The sequence below is a fragment of the Micropterus salmoides genome, unplaced genomic scaffold, assembly GCF_014851395.1.
Source record: "Micropterus salmoides isolate LMB-PRFRI ecotype aquatic unplaced genomic scaffold, ASM1485139v1 Ms_hic_scaffold_16, whole genome shotgun sequence".
Taxonomy (NCBI): domain Eukaryota; kingdom Metazoa; phylum Chordata; class Actinopteri; order Centrarchiformes; family Centrarchidae; genus Micropterus; species Micropterus salmoides.
The window spans coordinates 23,388,588-23,415,503 of NW_024040707.1; the positions used below are offsets into that span (position 1 = coordinate 23,388,588).

The 26,916-nt window shown below is 40.8% G+C and overlaps 1 protein-coding gene across 1 annotated transcript in view; it reads left to right on the plus strand.

The window, feature by feature from the left end:
* sema3bl (sema domain, immunoglobulin domain (Ig), short basic domain, secreted, (semaphorin) 3bl) overlaps positions 1 to 26,916 on the plus strand; it is a 71,903-nt gene that overhangs the window by 26,141 nt on the left and 18,846 nt on the right. Inside the window, exons 3-7 of the mRNA XM_038723005.1 lie at positions 4,856 to 4,918; positions 15,807 to 15,926; positions 23,540 to 23,630; positions 25,731 to 25,847; positions 26,036 to 26,178. Coding sequence (XP_038578933.1) covers positions 4,856 to 4,918; positions 15,807 to 15,926; positions 23,540 to 23,630; positions 25,731 to 25,847; positions 26,036 to 26,178 — 534 coding nt within the window. The remainder of the gene's footprint in view (positions 1 to 4,855; positions 4,919 to 15,806; positions 15,927 to 23,539; positions 23,631 to 25,730; positions 25,848 to 26,035; positions 26,179 to 26,916) is intronic.

Below are 26,916 nucleotides of genomic sequence, written 5' to 3' on the forward strand. Positions count from 1 at the left end.
CATCTCTCCGCACAACATTCACTACGTCTTTTGGCAGATTCAAGTTCCTGAGGATGCCCTTTGGCATCAACACAGTCCCTGAGGTCTTCCAAAGAGCCATGGAACAAATCTTTGCGTGATGCCCATGTGCCATAATCGAGGATGACATCATCATTGGCGGCAAGGGAGTCGAGGAACACGACAAAAATCTTAAGAAAGTGTTGGATCGAGCCAGACATGTAAAACTAAGACTCAACCCAAAAAAGTTTGGGCTCAAGGAGGTGAGCTATGTCGGACATGTGTTTACGGAGGACGGACTCTGAGCTGACCCAGCAAAAACCACAGCAATACGGGAAATGCCACCACCAGAGGACAAAACAGCTCTCCAACACTTCCTTGGAATGGCTAACTACTTAGGAAAATTCATCCCAATCTTGAATGAACTATCAACACCACTACGCCGACTTCTGCACAGGGATGTGGTCTGGAGCTGGACACAGCACCACCAAGCGACTTTTGATGAGCTCAAAACATGCGTCACCAGCCCACCTGTGCTCTAATATTACAACGTGGAAAAACCAGTGACCCTCACCTGCGACGCATCCCAGCATGGCGTTGGAGCAGCCTGCCTGGCTTACGCATCACGCACACTGACTGAAACAGAGATAAGATATGCGCAGATAGAGAAGGAACTGCTCGCAGTGGTGTTCGCCTGCTACAAGTTCTATGACTACATCTACGGCAAGCCGGTTGTGATCGAGACTGATCACCAACCGTTGGTCACAATCCACAACAAGGATTTTCACACTGTCCCAGCACGGATGCAGCGTATGATGTTGAGAAAATTCAACCTGACTCTCACCTACAAAAAAGGGAAACAACTCTATCTAGCCGATACCCTCTCACGTGCACCAAGACATAGTGCCCCTCCTCAAAAAGAGGAACAGCCCGAATTTGAGGTAATGACGCAAGCACACAGCTGTGGACGATGCCCTTCAGACTCTCACCCGCTTCATCCAAAATGGCTGGCCACGACGTATATCCAGCGTACCGGCAGAAGTGAGACCATTCTTCAGTTTCCGTGACGAACTCACTGTGGAAGATCACATCATCATGAAAGGCAGCGGGGCGGTTATTCCCACAGCTTTGCACCCTGACTACTTGAACGCACTCCACCAGGGACACCCATGATATCACGACATGCGGCATCTGCAACAGTCTGAAGCCCCACCAACAAAAGGAACCACTAAAACCACACACAGTTACTGTTTATGTGTTTGGACCCTAGAGTGTTGCCGTATTTGGCTTGGGTCTCGGGAGAATGGGATAGGGGTGTGTCTCTGGTGGGTAACCTGATGGTACTCACGGCATCCTCTTGTTGGCTACACACATTCATGTCAATAAATATAATTTGCCTTCACCATGACTCTGACTGAGATAAACAACACCTGTGAAGTATAATGTCATGTAATGTCATTTTTGGTTATCCTGGAGTGACACGCGGCGACGCGCTGCCAAGATGGCGTCGGCCAGCTCCGCCCAATTTGGGCTTCAAAACTGCTCTTCAGAAGAGAAGGGTCCAGCGAGAAGGGTCCAGCTGCAGCCCGCAGACATACCATATAAAAACTAGACAAACGTGACGGAAGTTGAACTTCCATATATGGGTTGTCCCAGAAGCCACAGCGCACAAAACGTGATGACGTTTATCTTGACCGCTCGGTCCACGCATAGTTGTTAAATGAAAAAAAGCCATTAAAAAAAGAGGTGTCAAGTGTCAGCGTAGTAATCAGTGTACGTTATGTGTTAATATTTACTATACTATATTTATATACTATTAATAAAGTATATTTATACTATAATTCTACTATAAATTATTATTACTAATGATAATAATAAGGCAATGTTTCAATTCATACCACTGTTGTATATTTTATTTCTTCCAAAGTGATTTTAAGTTTCACAAACCAAGAATATTCTGTAATGTTACATCACGACCCAGATGTGTCTCGAACATTACTGAGAATTTATTGACAGAATAACAGCGGTACGAACATTATCAGCTGTTGCTGGACACGTCTGCTGTGTTGGCTGCAGTGGTCTGTGTGACTGGGCCTGGGGGAGCTAACCGCAGCTAGCTAGCTATTCCTGACAGCCCCCCGAAGTATATTCCTCTTACCCCAACCACCCTGGTGCATATAATCAATAATTTTAGGCACACAGGGTATGCATGTCGACCGGTTAACCCTATCCGTTAACCTCCATTGTGTTGATCTGCAGCCTCCGGTAACGTTACTGCAGCTATATAACACCCGTCGGCACTATGGTCGGCACTTGCGGAGCTTCTCAACTCCGAAAACGTTTGAACACATATTTTCGATTCGCTGCCAATTTTTGTAAAACCGCTGATCTTCGTAAAACCGCTGATCTTCAAAATCTACACAGTTGATTTCTTGCCTAAAAACTTCTCAGAAGTGTATTTAAAGTTCTGTTGTTGGCTTCTAAAGAATAGAACGGTTTGCATTAGGATCTATCATGTACGTAAGCCGAGATGAACGTCATCACGTTTTGTGCGCAGTGTCTTCTGGGACAAACCATATTTGGAAGTTCAACTTCCGTCAACTTCCATCACGGTCTGCAGGCTGCAGCTGGTTATACTTGCTTCAGAAACTAACGGGTGACGTCACAGACACTACAGCCATTTTTCTATAAAGTCTATGGTGGGACCCAGCAGGAAGTGATGGCGGGGTGCAGCGCTTGTGTAAGAACTGGAGCCGGGCGAGCGGTCAACAAAACCTTGCACAGCAGCCTCCCAGTGAACACGACATGACCGAACACAGGACCGAACACAGCCTCAGAGACCAACAGGGAGTCCAGTAACTCACTGAGATGATTTACACAGAGCTTCTTGATGGATAGCTTTACTTTTTGCTAAACGACTAACTGTAGCCTATGGCTGGTTACCTCGGTCGATTAGCCATGCTGCTAGCGGTTCAATTAGCTTACTCCCCACCCCGGGGTGCCAAGAGCCAAACCCAGCAAGAAAATCACCTCGGTAACATTACTGTATTCCCAGTGGTCAAACTGGCCTTTGTCGGTCTTGGAGGCTGTGCTCGCTCCCGGTCCAGCTGCTGTGTTCACTCACTGGGAGCTGGAACCAGGCAGCATAGAGTGTGCATGACGGGGTGGGGGTGTAAACACACAGTCGGCGCTACTGGCGACTGTAAACGCCAATCAATGTCAGCAACACGTCCCTCCCTAGCTTTGTGTTTTTACAGAAACACATATAAGACATATATAAAAAACATATGGAGGCAAATAGCACTGCGTTTTGTGTTTCATGGGAACTTTCTGCTTAAAGTAATCCCTATGAGTAATCCCCAATTTTACAAAACTGTAACATGATTACTGTACTGGACGGAAGACAGTTACTTATTTTGCATCATGATTACGTAACGCCGTTACATGTAATCTGTTACTCCCCAATCCTGCACAGAGGTCCCTTGACACACACACACACACACACACACACACACACACACACACACACACACACACACACACTCACAGGTACTCACTGAACATAATCAGACACAGTAATGCAAGTCAGGACCGTTTGTTTTCCTTTCTGGTTTCTATTCTCCCTGTTTGTGAAAACAAGGCTTGTTTCCTACTGGACCAGACAAAGACCTATTGTCTCACTGAAACCCTCTGGTAGTCTGCACGAAACTACAGTATTACACACGTCATTGCCTCTAAACTGAGACAGATTTCAGCTTTCTTCTTCAGTAGCAATTTGATTTCATTTTCTGTTAGCTGAAAACAGTGTGAAAACTGGTCCCATTGTGTCAGCTCCAAATTTTATTTTATGCTTAGCTGAGATTCACCTCTTCTCCTTATTGAATTTTCAGAATGAGAGGACTTCTCTTATTAGGCAATCTTGGATCGATACTGTGAGAACTTGAGTTGTAAATTGAAGAATTGTTTATATATATATATATATATATATATATTTAATTTTAGATGCTGTTATTGAGATACTGTGGGGGTTTTGCTGAGAACAGTGTTCCTGCTTGTTTAAAGCAAAATGTCTAATTTAAGTTCTAGACACAAAACAGAAGATTGAAGATGATTGAGCAGTGAATCTGGAGTCTTTTACATTTATATCACTTTTAATAACATGGTGATTAAATTAAAATTGCCTTCCAGAAAATTTCCATACCACTAATCTCAGTAGTGCAAGATTGTGTGTGGCAAAAATTACTAAAAGGTTTTGAGATACGCATGCGTCTTTGAGATATCTGACTTTCCCCCCAAAAAACATTGATCCTCTACTCTGGAAAATGCATTGAATATATTTCATAGGGAGTATTTATTAAGCAGATAGTTGTTCCAATGAAAATTGGTAACTACAAAGTCAGTGGGTTATCCAGAGTAACCTGGACATTGTTTCTAGACTTATTTTATAGGTACCGCTAGAGGTAAGTTTGAAAATATATTTTTTTGTAATTTGCGTAATTTGCGTAATTTGAACTGAAACGAATCTCTAGAGAACTGGAGTGATAAATGTGTCTGTCATGTCTCAATCATGGTTTCAGCTTTACAAGCCAAACATTAACTCCCAAACTCCTTGGCTCTTCATTCCAAAGTCTTTGTTTCATCATATGTAGAGGATCTGTTCTGCTCAATTTGGCCCTAACAGCTATAAAGTTACATTTGCAGGATATTCAAATTTAATGACACAGGGGCTTATTAGTATGTTTTGATTCGATTAACAGAGTCAAAGGTGGTTGTTTGCATTACTTCAAAGTAATTAATCATCATGCTCTTTTTTTATTGTTGTTCAGTTCCTCAATCTCTCTTTTTTCTTCTTTGGTAGATCTACTGGCCCCCATTACCTGGTAACAGAGAGGACTGCATTCAAACAGGGAAGGAACCACAGGTGAGCGAGAGACAGTTAACCCCTTAACATCGATTGTTGCAAATTCGCATCACACCGCTTTCATTTAGACTGCAGCCGAGATAGCGTATGCATTCCCCCAGTGCCAGTTTGTGCATATCCTAGGAACCTAGGAACGCAAACACTGATAATGCCTGACTAATTTGCATTATATCGAAATTTATATCCATTCTACAGGGTTGGGAGGGTTACTTAAAAAATGTACAATTACTAATTACTAGGGCTGTCAGCATTAACGCGTTAATCGCGATGAGATTAAGGACTGATCATAAAGTGTTTTAATTGTGTTAATCGCGTTAATTGCGTGTGTCAAATATTCTTATTTTACACTGTCACTGGTGCTGTTACCTGTTACTGTTGCATGCATACATAGCCTGTATGAAACTGAGAAAGCAGTCAAACTGAAACTCCTACATAAAGCAAGTGCTTTCTCATTGGTTTCAACTGAATTAAAAAATAATGTAGCAATGGAGTATTTTATTTGTTATGCACTTTATAATAATGTGTGTACATTTTGTACATTTTCGAAAGCAAGCTTAAGGAACACTATATTTCATTTACATTGATTTTACCTCAGTCTCATTGCAAATCTTTTGATTTGAAATAATCAAATAAATCTTAAAGTCAAGTTCAAAAACTAACTTTCTTTGCATTAATTTGATTTCCAATGAAGATACACTGGCAAGAATTGTTATCGTTAATACAGACTTAAAACAGTTAAGATCCATCCACCCATCGTCAACTGCTTATCCTGCATACAGAGCTGCGGGGGGTTGGAGCCAATCCCAGCTTACATCGGGCGAAAGGCGGGGTACACCCTGGACAGGTCGCCAGTCCATCACAGGGCCACACATAGACAGACAACCACTCACACTCACATCCACACCTAAGGACAATTTTGGAGACACATGCAAACTCCACACAGAAAGGCCGGGGCAACTGGGGTTTGAACACACGACCTTCTTGCTGTGAGGCAACAGTGTTAACCACTGCACCACAGATATATGATGATAATAATAATAATAATAATAATAGTAATAATAATAATAATCATCATAATAATAATAATCTATAATAATAGAATTTTAATCATGTGATAAAACATGCGTTTAATCGCGATTAAATGTTTATCGTTTTACAGCACTGCTAATTACTTTAAAAAAAATTTAATCAGTAATGTAAATAAATAATAGTAATGTAACCTGATTACTTTTACTTACTTTTGGATTACTTCAATACCAAATACGCAAATAAAGATAAAATGCGTTGTCTGCTCAGTGTATTTTTAGAGAAACATACAATTGTAAAATATCCCATTCCCATGAAATCAAAATCGATGTAATGCCTGAATGTTTTTATACGATGCCTTGCTCTAGGCCTATAAGTCATCTTGCAGGATCTGGCCCATCAATGACAAAAATGTTGTTTTGTAGGTATTATTGAAGGCATTTTAGAGTGTGTGATTTCCTGGAAAACAATTTTAAAATGTTGATGAATCATCCTGCACTGGGGGCCTGCATTCATTTAGTGTCCAGTGAAAAGCTTTCTTAATTTTTATGACGGTGCGAAAAATAGTGTTTCTGAGACGGGCCCCACTGATTACTGAACAAAAGCACACCTTCATTCATTTTACTGAAACTGGATCATATTTGATGGAAAATATTTAATGGTTTTCTCTCTGATGTTCCTGCTGCTCTGCCTCAACTCAGTGATTTATGAGTTTGGACATATAGCTTTGCTTGTTGCTGTAGCAAGTCTGCTGCAGGCAACGAAACTGGACCGAACACAGCCTCATTAGTTGAGCCAAACCGGTAAGAACACCAACTTTGTACTGCATTCCCAGTGGTCAAACTGGCCTCCGTCAGTCTCAGAGTCTGCGCTCGGGTCCGTGCCGTGTTCATTCACTGGGAGCTGGAATCAGTCCGCACGGTCCACACAGAGTCTGCATGAATGGGATGGGGTGTAACCACATTCAACTACTGACTATACTGGTAGTCAATATCTGCGACAAATCCCTCACTAACTGTGTGTTTTTACAGGAAACACGTAAATAGCAAATAGCAGTCCGCTTTCTGTTTAATGGAAACTTTGTTCTTAAAGTAATCCCTATGTGTAATCCCCATTTTTACAAAAGGTACCTGTAATCTGATTACGTCTTTATTTTCTGTACTGTTACAGAATACAGTTACTTAATCCGTTACTCCCCAACCCTGCTATTCTATGTGTGCACTCTTGCTGCTTGTAAAATTGGCTTTGCATCCAGTCCGAACACACCCATAGACTCTTTTTCTCTTCCTACTCCCTACTCATTGTTTGTTCTGAAATTTCCTGTCCTACATCACCTGCCCTCTAGTTGTCCTCATGTTTCCATTCTCCAGAGACCCAAACACCAGCCTAAATAGCACATACAGTAGAGGCCAGTTTTCTGCAAGATCCAAGATTTTGTATGGTGCTTAGCCCTCAAGACCTATACCTGTTAGTACCCATGTCAGTCTCTACTCTGCTCAGAGTGGTTCTCGTGTATCTTCCAGTTCCTGCTTGAACCCTTTCCTAGTTCTAAGTCATTTTAATGGGTTTGAGACCCAGGATACAAAATATTTATGAACTTGTGGCACTACAAGGCCCCTTTTTTAACAGCAGTCCCCAAATGGCACATGTTGTGGTGGGAAGTGCAGACTATGCCTCTAGCAGTAAAACAAAAAGTGCACAACTGGACTATTGAGTTAAAGATTCTATCGGGCAAGATCTTAAAACCAGGACACGGAGATGATTTTTTTGATACACTCTTATTAATTCCAACTTAGTGGTACAGTTCTTTATCGATAGCGATCAACATTTAAAATGCCACAAAAATAAATCAGAGCTGTGCTTGTGTAAAACTGCGGTGGATGAGAGACTGAGCAGATCAAAATATTGTGTTCTACATGTTTATGCTTATTAAACAGGTGTGTTGATAAAGTATTGCATTTTTACTCACAAAGGTTTTATTGCACCACATACTTACCCTAATGAGCGTAGTTGTCTTCAGCTTCGGTAGCGTCAGCTGATCTGCTGGCTGACTTCGCTCCGTGTTTGTGTGTGTGGAGACACAGAGGAGGTTGCAGGTCATGCAGCCCTTATTGTTGAGCCCCGGATTGGCTGTTATCGGTTCACCGCATGGAAACGAAATAGCTCTCCCATTAGCTACTTCCACTAGTTTACTGATGTTGTCATACATCAGATTATGCTGTGCCACATGGAGGTTGCTTCTGGGCCGGATGTGACCCACTGGCCGCCAATTGATTTGGGCTGGTGTACAGTAAATAGCATACTACAGTTTACTCCCATGTTGTATTTTGCTGACACTTTATTTCTACCCTACAGCACCCCTAACCCTAACCCTAACTGGTACTGTAGTCTCTGCTCCCACACAACTCTGGACATGTACAGTAATCTATATATTATTAATGACCTTAATGCAGTCCACAACCTCACTGTCAAGACAGTTTAATAATCAATGAATGATCTGTCCTAATGAAAAGAAATGCCAAGCACAGAGAGGAGCAGGGAAAGAGGATGCTTTCAGAAATGCATTGTAGTTATAGAGAAGGGAGGCAGAACTGTATCTCTTAATGAGTGCCCAAAATACAGAGGGGGGAGGAGGAATTAAGGAAACTAGAAGGATATAGGAAGGAAAGTATAAATTATTACGTGCAGGAGGACAAGGGAATGTGAGAGACACAAAAAACACAAAGGGAGGACAGTGTTTATCTCATTATGGCCATGTTTACAAGAGAAAAGAGGAGAGGGAGATTCTGAAGCAACCACATCAAATACTGTGAAGAAACAAACCATTTCTAGTTACTCCTCCAGGTTGTGGATGATGATCTGCAGTGGACAGATGTAGATTTAGCCAAAGCCAGGATGCCAATATGTGGTCCTTCCATCCGCCTCCTCCTGATAGCAACATGCTCCCCTTGTTCTATTTTGTTTTTGTTCAGTAATCTTGTTTACAGTGTAGCGTGGGTTGTGTGGGTGCTGCTGGTGTATCATATGGTACAAAAAGTCCCACGTGCCACATTGCAACAATCACAGATAAGACAAGAACTTGGTTCATGTTGACAAATACACATTTCAAAATGTCTGTGTTTTTTGCATTTTTACTGAATACTCAAGAAAGTAGAGTCATGATACGATTTGTTCCATTAAGTCGATATCGCAATATTGTCCACAATAATCGCAAAATGAATAATTTTTCCAATTATGCAGCTGTAGTATGTTCTGCATGCATGGCGTGAAAACACGTGTAGTCAGAAGGAATGAGAGTATGTGAAGTGGGAGCTCTGAATTTCCTCTCCACATGTGTGGCTATGGTTAAGACCAGTTCAAGTTACATGTACGCGATCTGTGTAGGATACGGGTTAGCTGGCGATTGAATCGGTTGTTGATGAGCCAGGCAGCGAAGAATTGTGGTTCCAGAGCAGTCTTTGCAATGCAGTGTTCAACTGTGCAGGTCGAAGGAAATCAATCCATCCTTTGTTTTCCTTACAGAGTTAGTAGCTTGACGCTAACTGGCTTGGGTGTTCCTGTTGCTTGAAAAGTTAGCTGCCAAGCTTGGTCGCAGGAACCTTAGTCAGGCTCTCGAGTTGCTACCATAAGAAAAAGAGTTTGGCACGCAAAGTTTCCTCTGAGCAGACTACACGGCAGTGGAGACCCTTGTTCCAAATCTGAGCGGTGAGCTGGTGAGAGTGAAGAGAGAGAACGCAAGGTGAGTTTTTCTTACCTGGTCGTGGGATAGTCCTGGGGAAACCAGGACAGGACTGACAGGAAGTGACTAGAGAAGACGTGCGACAGTAAACATACTGGCCAAAGTTTCAAAATACAGGTTCAGTTTAAGAAGACAATGAACAAATGAATCTAAAATCAAAAAAAGGACAAAACAATGCGCACCAACACACAAAGAAGGCAATAAAGTTATAGAAAATAGGAAATCTAGAACAGAAATCACAGAAAGAAAGGTGGAAAATGTTGAAGAAAAAAAGGAATTAATTAAGGAGGAAAGAAAGAGATTTGGTCTCTTTTCTTTGATGTATTGAGATGTTAAATTTGGTCCTAGTTGGAAAAGAAACACTCACTGCTCTAGTGGTGCTTAGAATACATAAACTGGAGCAAATTACATGTTTACACACAAACATCACACGCACACAAAATGAAGACACTGTTATATGAGAGAATGTTGTGCCTTCTTGTTCTCTTGAGATCTCATTGCAAGATGTCTTACAGCCACCACCATCTGGAACAGTTTTAGAAGGTGTGTGTCTATAAGTACATGTTCTCTGTGTTTGAAGTGGCAGGTGTGTCTTCAGTGTCTTATATCAGTTTTATTAGGCGTTTCCTCTGCGCTTTGCTCACAGGGCTCATGCAACGCTAGTGGTGCGTGTACGCTATTGTACTGTCCGTAGTGGTTATAATAGAGGTATTAAGACAAGATGTGTGTAACCCTACCTTACTTCTGCCAAAGGAGTCATAAAGAGCTTGTGTGAAATTATGTCACTAACAGATATAACTACACAGACATCTTCCTGCATTCCTTCACGTCTCTCTATGTTTTAAAGTTGTATCCTGTGGCATCTAGAAAGCAGAAGACCCCCCTCCCCCCACATGAGGTAAAACAGAAACATCTACAATTGTTCTCTAAACACTGTAGCTGTATGAGAGTTCTCAGTATGCACACATCTTGACAGTAAAGTGTGAAAAAGATGAATAGAGAAGGGGGATATCCTTTTTAATCTCTTTAATGAAAGCCTCTGTCTCCACAGCGTTCTACTGGCAAGTGTCTACCAGCCTAAACATGTTTTTACTGATAGCGTTTCCTCCCAGAGTCACAACCTCATGACCTTCACCATCATTAATTACAGCTCAGACAAATAAATAATAGGCTGAGAGGAGGCACTCAGTGGCTTCAGCCAAGCATGCAGTGTCTTGCTGTGGCTGTTAACATATTTGTCTGCTTCAACTATCTGCATCTTCTGTTTACAATGGGATTGATAATCTAATCAGCTGGTTACCTAACCCTAACCCACCTCTAATACGATGCATTTGTGACACATAATGCTGTGCATGTTGAACACAGACAAAACTTTCAGAGTGCAGAGCAGAGATCAGAGATAGCAAGTGAGGCATTTTGAGTCTGCGGATAATTCACCTTTGAGAAAACAAGTGAGGCATTGTGTATGCAAGTCAGAGTTCTGTACATTTCAGAATGTATTTATGTGCTCAGTTCCTGGCTTTGTTATTTCACGACAAGCTTGATAGTGTCAGTAACCTGGCCTCCCAGATGGTTTGGCTTTATCAGAGATCAGTTTTACTTTGTTTGAATCCAGGCATTTTGTGTATGTGTGCAGGAAAGTAAGACAGTCTAGAAAAATGGTCAGGATTTAGCTTACCGTTATACGGCAGCAAAGTCTTCAGAAGGTCGGGGTTTGTGTCCTCTGTCCTGCCAACTGTAAATGTTGGTTTATTTTAACCATGACGTTAATGTTCACTATCCTTCACAGAGTAGTTGTAGTTCCGTATACCTTATCCACAACTCAGCTGGAAAGGGCTGAGATTTTAAAAAAAACAAAACACTCTTTTGAGTGATTTTTGGAATTGCAATACTTTTTGGAAACATTTTGAAATAAAGGACTGAAAAACTGTTTTGTAATTTAGATATATAAACTTGTTGTCTACAGGTCACACATCTAGAAGTCTAATCAGTACATCTCTCCAGCATCAGTAAACAACACAGTGGCACAACAATTTGAAAACCTACACTTTCTGCATGAGAATGTTTTAATTCCTTGAATAATTGAGTCCTTGAATGGACTGAAGCAGAATCAGTAGAATTACTTTAAGCAGTCCCATTCTCCATATTGACTTGTGCATTAGTAAATCACATTTATGTTTCAACCAAATTTCTTTAAATCTCTTAAGTCTGAAAGTATACACTGTTTACACTGTTGTGTGATACAGGACTGACTAGTGATACATGTGTGCTACAGATCTGTGACTTAGGCAGAAACGAGGAAGCTGAGTAGGTGACTGTGGTTTTCGATCTATTCTCTTTCTATTTCTACGAATATTTGGTTACATGGTAGGAGACGTTGATAGAATACGGTATTTTGGAAAAATTATCTCATGCACTTTTTCTTGCCATGACTGAATGTTTTCAAGGCTGTCTGGAAATCAATCAATAGTACTTGGAAAACTGGCTTCTTTGAGGATCAAACAGCTGCTGAGACCAAAGACTGGGAGAGGCCAGTTCATCCAGCTGTTTGGCTTTGAATTGCTTTTATAATGTTTGTGTGCGTCTGTGATTGTATTTGTGTATGAGGTCCTTTTCACTGGAGTCTTGTACATGTGGATATTTGTGTGTGTATGTGAATGTGTTGGTCCTCATATCTTGTTAGTATTAGAGACTTCTCAGACTCCCATCCACTGAACATTGGCTGTTTATACTGGAAACTGCTCTCAATGTCCAAACGTGCCTCTCCCTGCCCGGGTCAGCCATCACAGAACATGTTTGGCTGCTGGGACTCTGTTTGCTGTCAGCTCCATGTTAGCTCTACCAAAGTGCACCATGGACAATGCTGGCAAATTCCTATCAAGTAAAATTCTAGCAGCAGCTCACTGCTGACCAAAACGTCCTCTGTTCCTCTGTAGTAAGTGAAACAAGCTATGTTCTCCCAAAACATGTAAGAGCAAGCAAAATGTAAGAGTTGATAATACTTTGCCAGTTAGTTAGATAATTGTTTTTATAGAATAATAATGCAATCTTTTCCTTTCAGTCCCTTTTGGCTAGTTACAAACTTTGACTGTGAATGGCTCACAGCAATTCTTCTGCACTATCTTGACGAAACCCCTTTAAGTTCCATAAAAAAATTTGCATTGTGTATTCGATAATGTGCCAAAGAGGTTGAAAGTTCAGCCAGGACAAACTTGGAGAGGAAAAAGCATGATTAACATTTTCCTGGTCTCTGAACAAATTTCTTGACTGCATCTATGTGTGCCATATTCAAACATTAATGTCAATCATTGCCAAATTGTGTTACACTTACCATAAACAAATCAGACCATGAATAAAATGATTTATAGCATGTGTTACTGTTGCTCATATTTCTCTAAATTAAAGACCTGATTTTTCCATAAACATGATAAAGTTTCTTGCTGTCATGGAGATAACACTCTCTTGCTTTGGAGTCACCGTCTCTGCCTCTTCAGTTTGTCTCTTTCAACTGACTGAAATATATGTTGGGAGAATCTGTTGTTTGACCGTTGTTGTTTCACACCTTTAGCTGTTATTGAACTTTGAAATCTTTAGCTTTGTTTGGAAGCACAGAGCCCTCCATCTCACCATTCTCGATGGGGAATTAGTATTGCAAATTATAAAGGCCAGGAGAGGCTGTCAGAGCGCTTGGCAATGTCAATGTTTGTTTATGTTAATGGTACATATGTCTCAAAGAAAATGTAGTAATAATTTGCAATAATAAGTAATAATTTGAAGTTTAAAATGCTATACATACTTTTTTTGAACCCAGTGCACAAAAATGTGGTTTCTGTGGGCAGTTTCAAAATTTGAGCTGTGTGAATGGGCAGCTTGGTATTGCTGGGAAAGAGTACATGTGGTCCGCCAACCTCCCCTTGATAATCGAGGGTTGATAAATGAACAATTGTGAGCTTTTGTTTCTACCAAACAGCCATGACCTTGGCTATTTATGCAGTGATTAAATCCTTATTATTTTCAATCCTGGCAAGATGTTAAGACTGCTCCCTGAAATCTCCCAGTGAGAGGAACCTGATTTAGTAATCAACCCACTTCATTTTCTGTTTAACACCACTCCCTTTAGTGCCACTTAATCTCAGTAAGACCACACATACTGTATGTGTAAAACCCTAAATCCCGGGCTGGGAGACCAGAGACATATTTCCTCTTTTCAACATTTCATTCCACTCTTTGGGCCACACGGAACTCTAAGACGACTCCCTGAGTAGTAGAGCAGAGCCATAGGAGAAACAGATTTCTATTCATTTTCAGTCCGCTTGGTAGGCTCTCCTAAACCATGTACATCTTCTTTAATGAATAGAGTCATTATATAACGTCCAGCCAATCAACTTTTTTCCCTTCACCAGATGATTCCAGCAGACAAATATAAACGTTACACTGGTTTATCATGAGGTAAGCTATTCAAGGCTAATTTGGGATAAATAAGGGAAAAGACATGACATGAATTTCCTTTATGATGTCCCCTCGTCCTCAACAGAAATATATGTGATACCCAGATGATCCCTTTTTGTGTCCTTTGAACAATTAACAGGAAATTCTGATTTATTGAAGGCATTCTTAAAACAAATGTGTTTCTATTTAGTTTACTGCTGGTCACAATGTGTTTGGGTAGACACATGATCCAGTGGGGAAGGGCAATATGATGATGTAAACAATTTCTTGTACTGCAGTGACATGGTTTACATCAGCTCTGCCGCGCAGCAAAGCACTTGAGGAAATGATCAACAATGTTTGAGCGTCTGACTGTGACTTTGAAAGGGAAGCCACACACAAACACAACATGACAGATTTACTAGACTCATTCAGAAACAACACACACACTTGTATTAACACAAAAAGACTACCACGCGAAATCAGGATAACTCATCTCATTCGATATTTGGACACGAATACACGCCTTCCACATGTGCATTTTGGACAGAGACACCAGATGCTCGCTGTGCAGACATGAGTTCGACCTTTTTAACTTGAGAGAATGACACCCGCCTGATCTCTTCCTTCCCAGCTGACAGCCGTTTTATCAGCTGCTGTTACAGACAGGAAGAAGGAAGTATTCGTGCCCTCTGCTTCCTCTGGACCTCTGTGTAGAACAAAAACGTCTTGGTGCTTGTTTCCTCAGTCACTGCTTCTTTTGTTCTCACTCTTGTGTGTGTTTGAATGTCTGCGCCTGGCGTTCTAACACAGTCTGCTTGAATTTCTTTTCCAGTCTTTGTTTCGATCTGCCTCCAGTTTTAGGAGCATTAGTTGCCTAATGCAGTAGTAGTAGTTTATTTCTGTCTTTTTTTTCTTTTAAACCCTCAAAGTTAAATTCAGAGTTATTGTTGGTGTCTTCATATCACCTACATCTCAAAACTCACATTTCACATTATCATCACATTGTCATTTTAGCACATAGGCATTTGTGATGTTTTACATATCTTGACAAAGTTCCACTGACCTGAATGTGATGAAACTTGTTCTACAACATCAGCATGTCACTTTGGCTGAAATCCAAAGACCAGAGATCCCGAGTTGCGACACGGAGGCTATCACATTTCATCCAATAAAGCTATTTTCTTGGCCCTCATTGCGAACATGTGGGATCAATAAGCCTTGTTAAGAAATTATTTTGGTTCTCTTCAATACCTTGAAAATCAACTTATCTGTATTTGGATGACAGTTAGTTTTGCACTGTGTGATTTGATTTATTAAGGGCCCTTCCATGGCATGTGTGTACACTACAGTGTGTGTGTGTGTGTGTGTGTGTAGGAGCAAATGGTCACATCCTGTACTGAGACAGAATTATGCTGTTGTACCATGACAATTTAACAAAAGAACTTTACAGTGATGTAAAATAATAACTGAGTTCCAAAAATCCATAGATCTAATTGAATTGAATCCGTACACAAATTGAGAACGTCTTCTTCACAAAATAGTGCAGGGACACCATAAGCATGTCCATAAGCCTGGCAATCTTTAAGTAAACTTTGTGTTCAAATGGACATAGCAAAATATTTGATCCAACATAGATTATACTATACCCAGATACACGTTTTTGATCTATGCGTATGAATATGTGTTTTTCAGACGGAGTGTGCCAACTTTGTTCGCCTCCTGCAACCCTACAACCGGACCCACCTCCTGGCCTGTGGCACCGGTGCCTTCCAGCCCATGTGCGCCTTCATCAACGTGGGGCACAGAGGAGAGGTAAGCTGGGGGGAAATCCTAAAGGAAATGTTTTGAAATTGTAAAAAAAAGACTATATATTGAGTTTTGTCATTAGCATGAACTTTTCCTGTGTTATGACTCTACATTATCAGTCATGAACTGCCTTTGGAAACGATAAAACTCACAGAAGAACTTGAGAAGTAACACTGGACAATTTGTGAACAAATGCAAGTTGATGCAGACACTGTAGTGACTGTTCTTGCTGAAGTTGCAAGGCATAGAATTTGGTAGGGATGCTAGGGACATGTCCCTACCAATATCCAGTGACTACTGAATTGTCCCTAGAAATAATTTCCACAAAATACAATATACCCACTGTTTTCCACCAGTATCTAGTCAATGTATTTGGTGCACAAACAGATCTCGTTCGAGTCCAAAGTTTTGAAAGATAATGTCCTCGCCCCTACTCTGCGTCACAGTGGTTTGGGCCACTGCTTACCTTTTTCAGCACCCTCATTGACTTTATTTCTAAAATGCGACTAGGAACAAATTTAGTGAGTTATTCAGACCATCAGGGGGCAAGTGACAAATATACAAAAGTCTATTATATTGTAGTCTGATTTATTGCCCTGCATTCTGCTCAGAGTAATCTCTGTCAGGGGCTCTTCTGGCAGCAGCACAGCGTCTCTCCCTCTCGCTGGCAGGAGTGAGAGTTACTATGGTTATAGGGACGCTTTGTGTCTCTGTTGATCTGAGCACAGAAGGAGGAGAACAGGCAGACAATACAGAAGAAAAACAAGATGGGGTTGAAGATAAGCTGCAGACTTTGTAGTGATGAGATTTTCCCCCACCCTTCCACCCCCTCGCTGGGAGATGTTTTTATTGTCCCCACCAAGAGTGAGATGAACAGTCCACCCTTGTAAAGTGGCATTAAAGAGGTGGTATTTGCTCATTTTCAGGTTCACAATCTTTTTTAGGGGTTGTACCAGAACAGGTTTACTGGTTTAATTTTCAAAAAACATCATATTTTTCTCATACTGCACATTGCTGCAGCTCCTCTTTTCACCCTGTGTTGTTGCACATTGCACATGCGCAGTTCCCAGGTAAGGACTACTAGCCAATCAGAAGCAGAGAAGGGCGGGTCGTAAGAAACAAGGTAGTGTGATCCAAATCTAAGCCACTTCTGACTGCAACCGTAACCTAGCAGATGGTATAAGTTACTCTCAAGTCCACAACATCATTGTTCCACATCTTACCATAAGCCACTACAAAAATCACCATATTTCAACTCAATTTTACATAAAAATTGGCCAAACTATTTGAACGTTTGCTCAGTAGCTTTCACATCAGGTGTAACATTAGCATTATAGCTATAACTTTATGTTAGCCAACGTTTACAACAACTCCGCACTTGAACAGTCTGTAAAGTTACATTGCTGTGTTTATTTTAAATATAATTCACAACCAATAAAGCATACTTACAGGTTGTGATTGTGAATTTCCAGGCCCAAACAGAGTCTGTTGAGAACTGTTGCTGGTGTTCTGACGATCTATGCTGCCTTGCTGAAAAATGCTACCATAGTGCAAATCGATAGACTCGACTCTACTCGGCCCTGCTCCGTTTTCCATTGCAGATAGTACCCAGAGATAGTATGTAGCTTGTCGTCATAGCGACACACAACTGCCATGACGTAATGTTAGTTGCGACACACACACCAGCGATCCACACAGCTTTCTCTTTTTTGAGTTAAACGTTTCAACATTCCTCAGAATGTAAAGACAGATAAGCGGTTTGAAAACCTTCCAGCTGTGTTTTCCTCTGCCGTTGTTGCTGCAGCGGTCTGTGTGACGGCGGGAGCAGAGGGCTCTGTGAGCGGACGGCTGGCCGGCCTCACACGCTCCTCCCGCACAGTGGCTGCGGGGAAAGCAGCCTGTGCCAACTCCGAAAATATTCAAGCACATTTTTGTTCCGCCATCACTTCTCGTAAAACTGTCACTCAAAACCTCTCAGAAGTGGATTTAGTGATGAAATTCCATATGAAAACTGTAAAATATAAAACTTTCTGTTGCTGGCCTCTGTCTGGTGCAGCAGTGATGATGCAGTGAATAGTGACGATTCTCTCTGACCAATCAGCAGTCTGTCGTGTTTTCATGTTACATTTTAGTTTCCCTCAGCTCGCTTGGAACCTCGACGGAAGCAGGTACAAACATTTCTTCTGCATCATTATACATAATGAAGTATTGTACGTATGAGATGATACAGAATCAATGGATGGCCTTTAAGCAGTCCTATGGAGGAAACCCTAGCTAATGGAACAAATATATAATATGGTTGGTGCCAAGTTGTTTTCAGAAAAACACTGTTCAGACTGGCCCTGCTCTGTGCTCAGATCCCCGGGGTTCAAGGTTAAGCCTCAGCAGGCAGCTTTGCTAAGACTGTTTCTGTAAGGCTACTCAGCCGCAACGTGGGCCCTCTATACATCTTTTCAACCGCAATGGCTGGCTCTCTACACAGCCACTTAGCTCTGTTGGACTCTCTCGGCAGAGTCTCGCACTGTTGGCCATTTGGAAGACAAGAATCAATGAATGGAGCTATTAAGAAAAACTCGTAGTTTCACGGCGGTCCTCCAGTTGCCCCGTGTGCCGCCATGCCTGGCCCAGCAGGAGGGAGTCAAACTGGGCATGAGGAGAGAAGAAAGCTGGATGTTGGCAAAGAGCTAAGGAAGGGAAATGAGACAGGAGGGTGGAAGAGTGCCAGTCTTTTAGTGGGAAGAGTGTGTGTGTGGAGGATTGTGTGGCTTGTGTGTGCATATAAAGTACAGAAGGTGCATGCAGAATTTTCCTTTTTTTACTTATGGAATTAAGTGTTTTCCTGTATACACTGGTCTGCATGGTTGAGAACAAGAAAAACAATAACTGGAGATACAAAAATAGGTCCGAAGGATGGTACTGGGCTATAAAGAACAGAACGGTCACGCTATTAAAGTAAGACACCTGTTTGAATGCGTTGCAGTGATTCAGCTAGCCAAGAACAACACTGAGTTTTAGATATTCGAGAGATTTGTAGAAATTTATGCTTTAACTTGAGGTTTGCGGTGCATTTCACTCGTAAATGTCTGCAGGCACAACAGGGTAAGACTTGAATGACATACACAGTTTGAAGCAACACATGATCATCATAAATAATTCGGTTTAGCCAAGAGGTAAAGTGTGTAAAAGCTTCTGTTGTTGACTAGACCAGGAGATGATGATTGTGATGATGGTGGTGAAGGTAGTGCAGCTCTCTTCACAAACATTGCTGCATTTGTTTTATTTATTCCAGGGAGTGTGAGTATGTGCTTTTTCATGTCGAGGTGTATATGAATTGACCCCCAGGTTGTGTCAGCTAGTCAGAGTGTCTGCCTGACTGGACGACACCACGGGAAGCCTGTCCATTTATTTAACCAATCGTTAACTGGTGGAGAACACACACCCATTTGTTTGTCTGGCCTCTTGAGGGAACCGAGGCAGCGAGCCCTCGGACTGGATTCTGGGTGGGATGACCTTTGACCCTGTAGGCGTTTCATCTCAGATAGGGGCAGAAATACACATACTCTTTCTGTCTCTCTCACGCCACCTTTCCCTCTCTGTCTCGGTGTTGTGTTGTCGTCTGTCAGACAATTTTTATGCAGAACTTCTGTCATCCAAAAATAAAAGATGACGTAAAATCATGATGGAAAACATTGTAGTAGTTAGTTTGTAGTATTTTTCTGAGAGGTCGTCGAGAGCAGACAACATTTCAGAACCACCACAACTATTTTGAAGTTGTTTTGCAATAAGATTTAATTTCCTCTAGGTTTATTGAACAAATGTGTCTCTATTCTTTATTGGCAAAAACTGTTTCTTTCTTCGAGTATGAATCTTGAATCCTAAAACATAAAAATTATAAATAATAATAATAATAATAATAATCTGTTTCTTGAATCTGTGTTTCTGCCTCACTCCTTCTTTCTCACCCACATAAAGTCCCCATGGTGAGTGACACAGCTGCCTGAGCAGTGTCATAGATGTGAAAATAAACCACCATATTACAGTGACGACATACACCGGACCCGACCACACACACACACACACACACACACAGTCAAATAAAACAAATGACACAAACTTGAACACATAAATATGCAGAAACACAGACAGAAACACACACAAACATGATGAAAGACATGCACATTCAAATGTAAATATACAGAAACAAATGTGTAGAAAGAAACAGATTGATACAGACAGACACACACACACATAGGAAAGCAGACATTTATATGCACCTAACAACAACGGACATATCAAACACATTACAACACACAAATTTCTGACTGACTTCCTCAGCAGAGCCATATTGTAGACTGATGCAGTTCAGATGCTCAAGTTTTCACTGAAAGCCTTTTAACTTTTTATTCACAGTTCTGCTTTTTGGCACTTAGAAAGTAACTTGCTGAGTAACTCACTTCCTCTCTCCACGATGGCACACTTCCATGACAACCACTGTAAGTGCTGCACACGGGACACTACATAAATCCACTGGGGGGAAAAAGCTCTTCCACAGGGCCAAGAGAACAGCATCAGCTTGGATAAAGTGGACTTAAAAGATTGAAAGCCTACTAAAAAATTAATTGCTTATAAATCACCCTTTTATTTTTCCCATGTATGTTGCTTCTGGATCAAAGCCCTCCTCACTGGAGATTAATGAAGCCTGCTATTTTACTGCTTCTTCATTTTCTGTAATATTTGCTCCATTTCTAGTCCTTTTACTTTGCAATTTATATCTTTGCATTAGTGCGTTTTATTGCTATGAATTACAACTTTTCACTTGTAAGAGGAAACGTGTGCTATTGTGTCTTTTAAAATGTACAGTCTCACTTTAAGACTCACTTTAAGGCAGTTGATTTAGGGTCAAGATTGCCAGCGTTAGGTTTTGATTCTGGAAAGGTGTAAGGTTATATCATGGATAATGTAAACGGAAATGTATGCGTGTCAGTGGTCACTTGTCTCACTAGTTTTGTAGTGGGGGTCCTGATGTATTTTGCTTGGCACAGCTGTGTACAGAGTGGCCTGGATCTCTCTCTCTCTCCCTGTATTGCAGCACTTGTGTGTATTTGTCTTGGCAGAGTTTGGCCAAAGTGACTCTGACAGTCTAATCAGCTGTGAAGGCAGCTGCACCATTCCTCCGGATCATAATGAGATAACACAGACACAAACATGCACACATATAGACACCCCCAAAACTGCAGAAGTGTGCAGTGAAAAGTGTGTCAGTGCACCCAGATCACACACACACACACACACACATGCACACACACACCTAGACAGGGAATACAGAGATGCAGTGACATTCAGTAACAGGAGAGGAAAGAGGTGCTGAAAGAATAAGGATGACTAACGAGGGAGCTAAAAGTGCTCAGCAGAAATAAAGATGGAGAGCAGAAAACAGATGGAAATAAGAGAAGAAATTCAAGATAGAGAATGAAAGCAAGTAGATAAATGGAAGGAAGGAGGGAAAAGGTTCACTGGGCGACAAAATAAACAAACAAAACATCTACAAAATTATGTATTTTCAAGCTAACAAAGACATTTTTTATTGTAAGTTTATGATATAAATAATTGTGTCTGCACAAAAGCTGTCATCTTCTGCTTGGATTTCCACTTTTGGAACGGAAGAAGTACATGTGGAACAACTTTAAAGGAGTGAATAAATACCGTGCATGGACTCAAGTGAAAATGATCTTCCTAAATCATGTTGATGCACAGGACGGGAAGACTGTGGAGCAAGACAAGAAGAGTATTCCTTAAATGTCCCTCATCATCTCAAATGTGATCAAGTGTGAGCATGTGTTTAAGCACTGTGCATGCTGGTAAACTGTACGTGTTCACTTTGACACCTGTAAAACTCATTCAGACCTCTTTATGAACATTCTAAACGCAACATATGGATCAAATAAGAAATAAACTGTCTCTCCTTATTTCCTGAGACTTGTTGGATATGCCAGTGTATATATAATCTTTTGGCGTGTTTCTGACAGTAGCAATTGGCTGTCTGTCACTCAGCACGTATTATTGCACGTGTGAGTATGTGTTGGTGCACGTACAAAACTGCATGTGCGTGCGTATTGTCCACTGTGTTTTGTACAGTATTTTTATCCCTCCGACTTCAATGTCATCATCTCCCCTATGATCTCCGTTCAGTCGAAGACTCCCCCTCCCAGTAACAATACTCCATTGTCTATTAGAGGAACAGAGACTCATGCACACAGAGTTCATTGTAAGGACACTTAAATCAGTAATAAGGAATCAAAGAGGAGGTTTAACTGTAGGTCCAGTCCCCTTCTATTCCCTTTTTATCCTGGAAAGTCAACTACATTTGGTCACACATTGATCACACCCAGGCTGCTCTGGCAGAGACAGCCTGGTACACTAATGCTGTTGAAGTGGGAGTAGAAAGGCTAAAAACAAAAGGCCTGCTGTCCACAGTGACCCTGTTTTGACCTGACAAATCACACAATCCAAGGATGTGGCCAGTGTTCGTCAGGTGAACTTGACTAACCAGTGAATGACGAAGAAAGAACTATTCAGTTATTTTAATGGCTTCCTTCACTGTTGGAGTCAGAAAAAAGACTTTGATGCAGTTTGATGTAAAATGGAGACCCATAAAATTTGCCTCTTTTCCCTCCTTGATTGATCACGCTAACAACGCAGTTCTTCTGTTTTTCCAAACAGTCTTGTTGATTCTCAAGCAAATGAAAAAAGTTTTCATGACTAGGGTATTAGTTCTGTCTACCACATCAGAGTGAGACAGAGTGGAAACCTTTCACATGTTAATTTTTATATATTAATTTGTTTGTGTGTCTACATTACATGTTAACACGTGTACAAAGGGCACAGCCTAGAAAAAATAGACAAAAAAATGTAGATGTCATGGATTATGACTTTATATATTTTCTTGGTCAGGGTTGAGTGAGTTTTATGACCTTAATGTTCTTGGACCCTGTTCCCATATGAACTGTAAAAAAAACTATTTTCTGTTTTATTTTAAGTGTAGTTTTTATTTGATAACAGTGTTGTGTGCTTTCTTTTTCTTTGTTACCCTGTTGAGTCCTCAATATACAGTTCAGCTGTAAGGGTTGATCTGCAGTGGGAGCTGGGTGGGAAACTTGTCTCAACTCTGGCAACTGCACTGATCCTGCATTTCCTTGTTTCTCAGACACTGTCTTAGTTCTCAGACAGACTCAGAGTTCAGTGGAAGGACAAATAAATCTGAAACATAGGCTTAAACTGAAAACTAGCTCTTGTCCCACTTCTTTGAGTGCACAATGGGACAGAAAAGCAGAAGAATGCCCTTTTGGTTTGTGAAATTAACCCCTTATTAAAGGTCTGGGTTGGTCCACTATGCGGCCATATCTATTGAACTTAAAAGTGAGTAAATCGAATGTGCTCCAATTGGCTAACCTTGTTTCTAAAGTAGAAGGTGAAAAAGAATTCCTGATGGAAGGATTGACGAAGAGATTATAATACAGTTATTCATTTTAAAGTCCATAATCAGAAGCCCATGAAGCAAGTTCATATATCAGATGTTTCTGGAGAATAAATAACTGTTCATGTGTCTTCTCCTCCCCTAGCATGTGTTCACAATGGACCCTACGAATGTGGAGAACGGACGAGGAAAGGTTCCACATGATCCCAGCCTCCCCTTCGCTAGCACCTTCAGTGGTATGTCCCATGTTGTCTGTATTTAACAATTTCTCAAGTTTTTTATGGACTAAAATGCTATAGGTAACCAGTTTCACCACATAATGTGGCTTACGTCTTTAAAGTTTTATTGAAAAACCAGCCGAATGGTTACAAAAATGCCCTCGCTATAACCCACTGAAGATATCCGATCCAAAAAAGTGTGTATTGTATAAAGTCTTTAATATACTAACAGAATATCAGTTTCACAAGTTGACCTGCTGCGACAAATTTGTAAAATTGATAATGGACATTTTGTAGCTTGGTTTTCTTTATCTGCCATATCTAACATTTAAAATGCTGAAGACAGATCTGTCTGTTTCTACACATTTCACCTCTCTGCACAGATCTCTGCTATGTTTTAAAATGATATTAACCCCAAGAACAGCCATCAGGGAAAGCTTCTTTGCCTCTGACACCTATACACTTGCACACACACACACACACACACACACACGAGTTGTGCTGACTAGATTAAATAGTTCTGGGCGTTTCTCTCTGACTGTCATTAGGTATCTAGTTTGTGAAATTACACTGATTTATACCAGTGACAGACAATCCTGGAAGCCACTGAGCGTGGAAGTATGTATGTGTATGTGTGTATATGCAACCCTCTATCCCACCTTCCTCTCTGTGCATCTGGGTGCTTTCAGCATTAGAATTTATCCCACAATACATCATATTTGGCAGAAGAATGTTAAATTAGAGCCAAATACTCATTAGTTTGGACCTCAGCAGAGATATACAGTGGACACAGATCAATACGCACAAAACTGTTGAGGTAGGCCTGCAGAAGGTAACTGTAAAATGAGTGACAGAGATTTGGAATTGTACATGCTAGGAGAGGATAGTAATTTGGGTTGTTCACCTACAACAGTTGAAATGTCACTTTCAACATTGCTCCTCACGGTCAGCAGGGTTGTGTAAGATAACCAGACAGTGTGAGTTTAAGCTCCTGTTACGTATTAAACTACTTATATACACACAGCCTCACATGTGTTCCATTAATTTATTAACTTCAGAGTCTGACTAACTACCATATTCAGTTTTTCTGATTTGTCTCTTGTAAATAATCTTTAAAGTAAGAAACAAATAGTTTGACCAACATAGTACAGCACATGATGATAAAATAAAGAAATAGAGACAGGGATGTCAAGAGTGAAACAGTAAAATATGATGAAAGTCCTGTTTTTTAGATATTAATCCTCTCCTCAATTTCAGGATTGCCCCCCAAAATCCATAAAGCTCTACAGGTCCTGTCATCACCAATTACTGTATCTATATGTGTCTGTGTCTGTTTATGTTTGCGTGTGCTAACATGAGTTTGATTTGACTGTATGTGTGTTTGCATCTGTCTTTATGTTAAAGGATGTGTTGCAATGGACAAATAAGATAAGAATAATTACTTTACACCCATGTGACCAGATGCTATTACTGCATTGGTCACTATGCTGGGGAAAATTTAAAACAGTTGCATCTTCAAAACCTATAGTGGATTGTTCTGAAAAAACTGTCTTTTATAAGTCTTCATTTTCTAAGCAAACTAAGGTTGCTGTCTTGTCTTATGACAGACTGTTAACGGGTTTTTTTCAAGGTTCATGTACTGGAGGTGTCACAGGAAAGATTTCATTTTCAGGAAAATCCATTTTTGGAGTTGTTGAAATTTAAAGTGAGTCCGCAACTATGGTCTTAGTCTCAGTGGAGGATGTAATGTATGAAGTGTTTTTGAGTTTTGGTTTAAGATTACTTTCCCAGTGTGTTCTTTATTGGATTGTTCAATTTCCTATTCCCTTCCCTTCCTCATTTGCCTGAAGCTCATTTGTTTCTGTCACCAATGATTTCCTTATTTTTGTCATGTACCAAACTTTTTCCTTTTCCTTTTGCATTTTCCCTAATGTCTTTGTCTTTATTACTGCTGTCAATTTACATTCTTACTGTACAACCTTTTCCTCCAATCCCTTCCACTTTTTTCATCCTCTCTATCCACTGGTTTTCCTGTTGTACTTATCCATTATTTTCCATTCTTACTTCCCTTTTAAACTTTTTCCCTCACCCACCATCTCTGTCCCTGCCTCTCTGTAGGTGGGGAGTTGTATACAGGACTGACGGCAGATTTCCTGGGTAGAGACTCTGTGATCTTCAGGAATATGGGAGGTCGCTCCACCATGAGGACAGAGACTGACCAGAAGCTTCTCCATGGTAATGTGTCACTGTTTTTAGAACTTTTTGCATTCAATAGAAAAATAAACAATGTAAAGTAAACAATATTATTTTCCATATCAGGACACCTTGGAGTGTTTTATCATTATTATAACATTCTATCACAAGCAAAATTTTCTTTCATACTTACATCCACATCTCTCCGTGCCTTGCATCTTCCTCTGCAGACCCTAAGTTCATCGCTGCCCACCTCATCCCAGACAACAGCGACAGAGACAACGATAAAGTGTATTTCTTCTTCACTGAGAAGGCCACAGAGGCAGGGGACAGGGAGGGGGCCATACACACACGTGTCGGACGAGTGTGTGCGGTGAGATACTTAAGAAACTGTTTATGTGTAGACATTTATTTTGTGATACAGGACATGAAGATACTGTAAATAGGGTTACAGGAGGCAACTCAACAACCTCGCATAGCAGTTATGTAAAGGTTCAGTGTGTAATATTTCTGTGGATCTATTGACAGAAATGCAATATAAGATCCATAACTATATTCTCAGTATCGGGCCACCGTAGCTGTCCTACACTCTTTGAAAGTGCAGGGGGCAGTGAAAGACTGGACAGTTGGTTGCACTTCGCAGCCTCACCGCTAGATGCCACTAATTCTTACACACTGAACCTTTAAGAACTTTTGCTTGCCGATGTTTGAGATGTATGTGACTAAGTCTTGTGCTCTCCCTCCATTCTAGTAGAAGTTAATTTTGTTAGCTGTGCTCAAAGCATTGAACAATGACAATGAAAAACTCAACAACTCACAAGTTGTCTGTCTAGAAATGATATCCCACTTACTTAGGGTCATCCAAAGACGTTAGATACAGAAACACACAGAAAGATTTAGAGATCATCTGTTGGCAGGTGAGGATAAGTGAAGCCAGATGGTCAGGTGGGTTGTCAGTTCACTTGCATATGGTCATACAAGTATCCAGGGAATGAGACATCTGCAGGGGCTATTTGAGGTTGTGGAGTTTGGAGAGTCTGGGAGTCGTTTTTTGGTTATCTTGATTTCTGGAGGATCCGTTATGGGTCTCAAATTTTGAGTATCTGCCAGG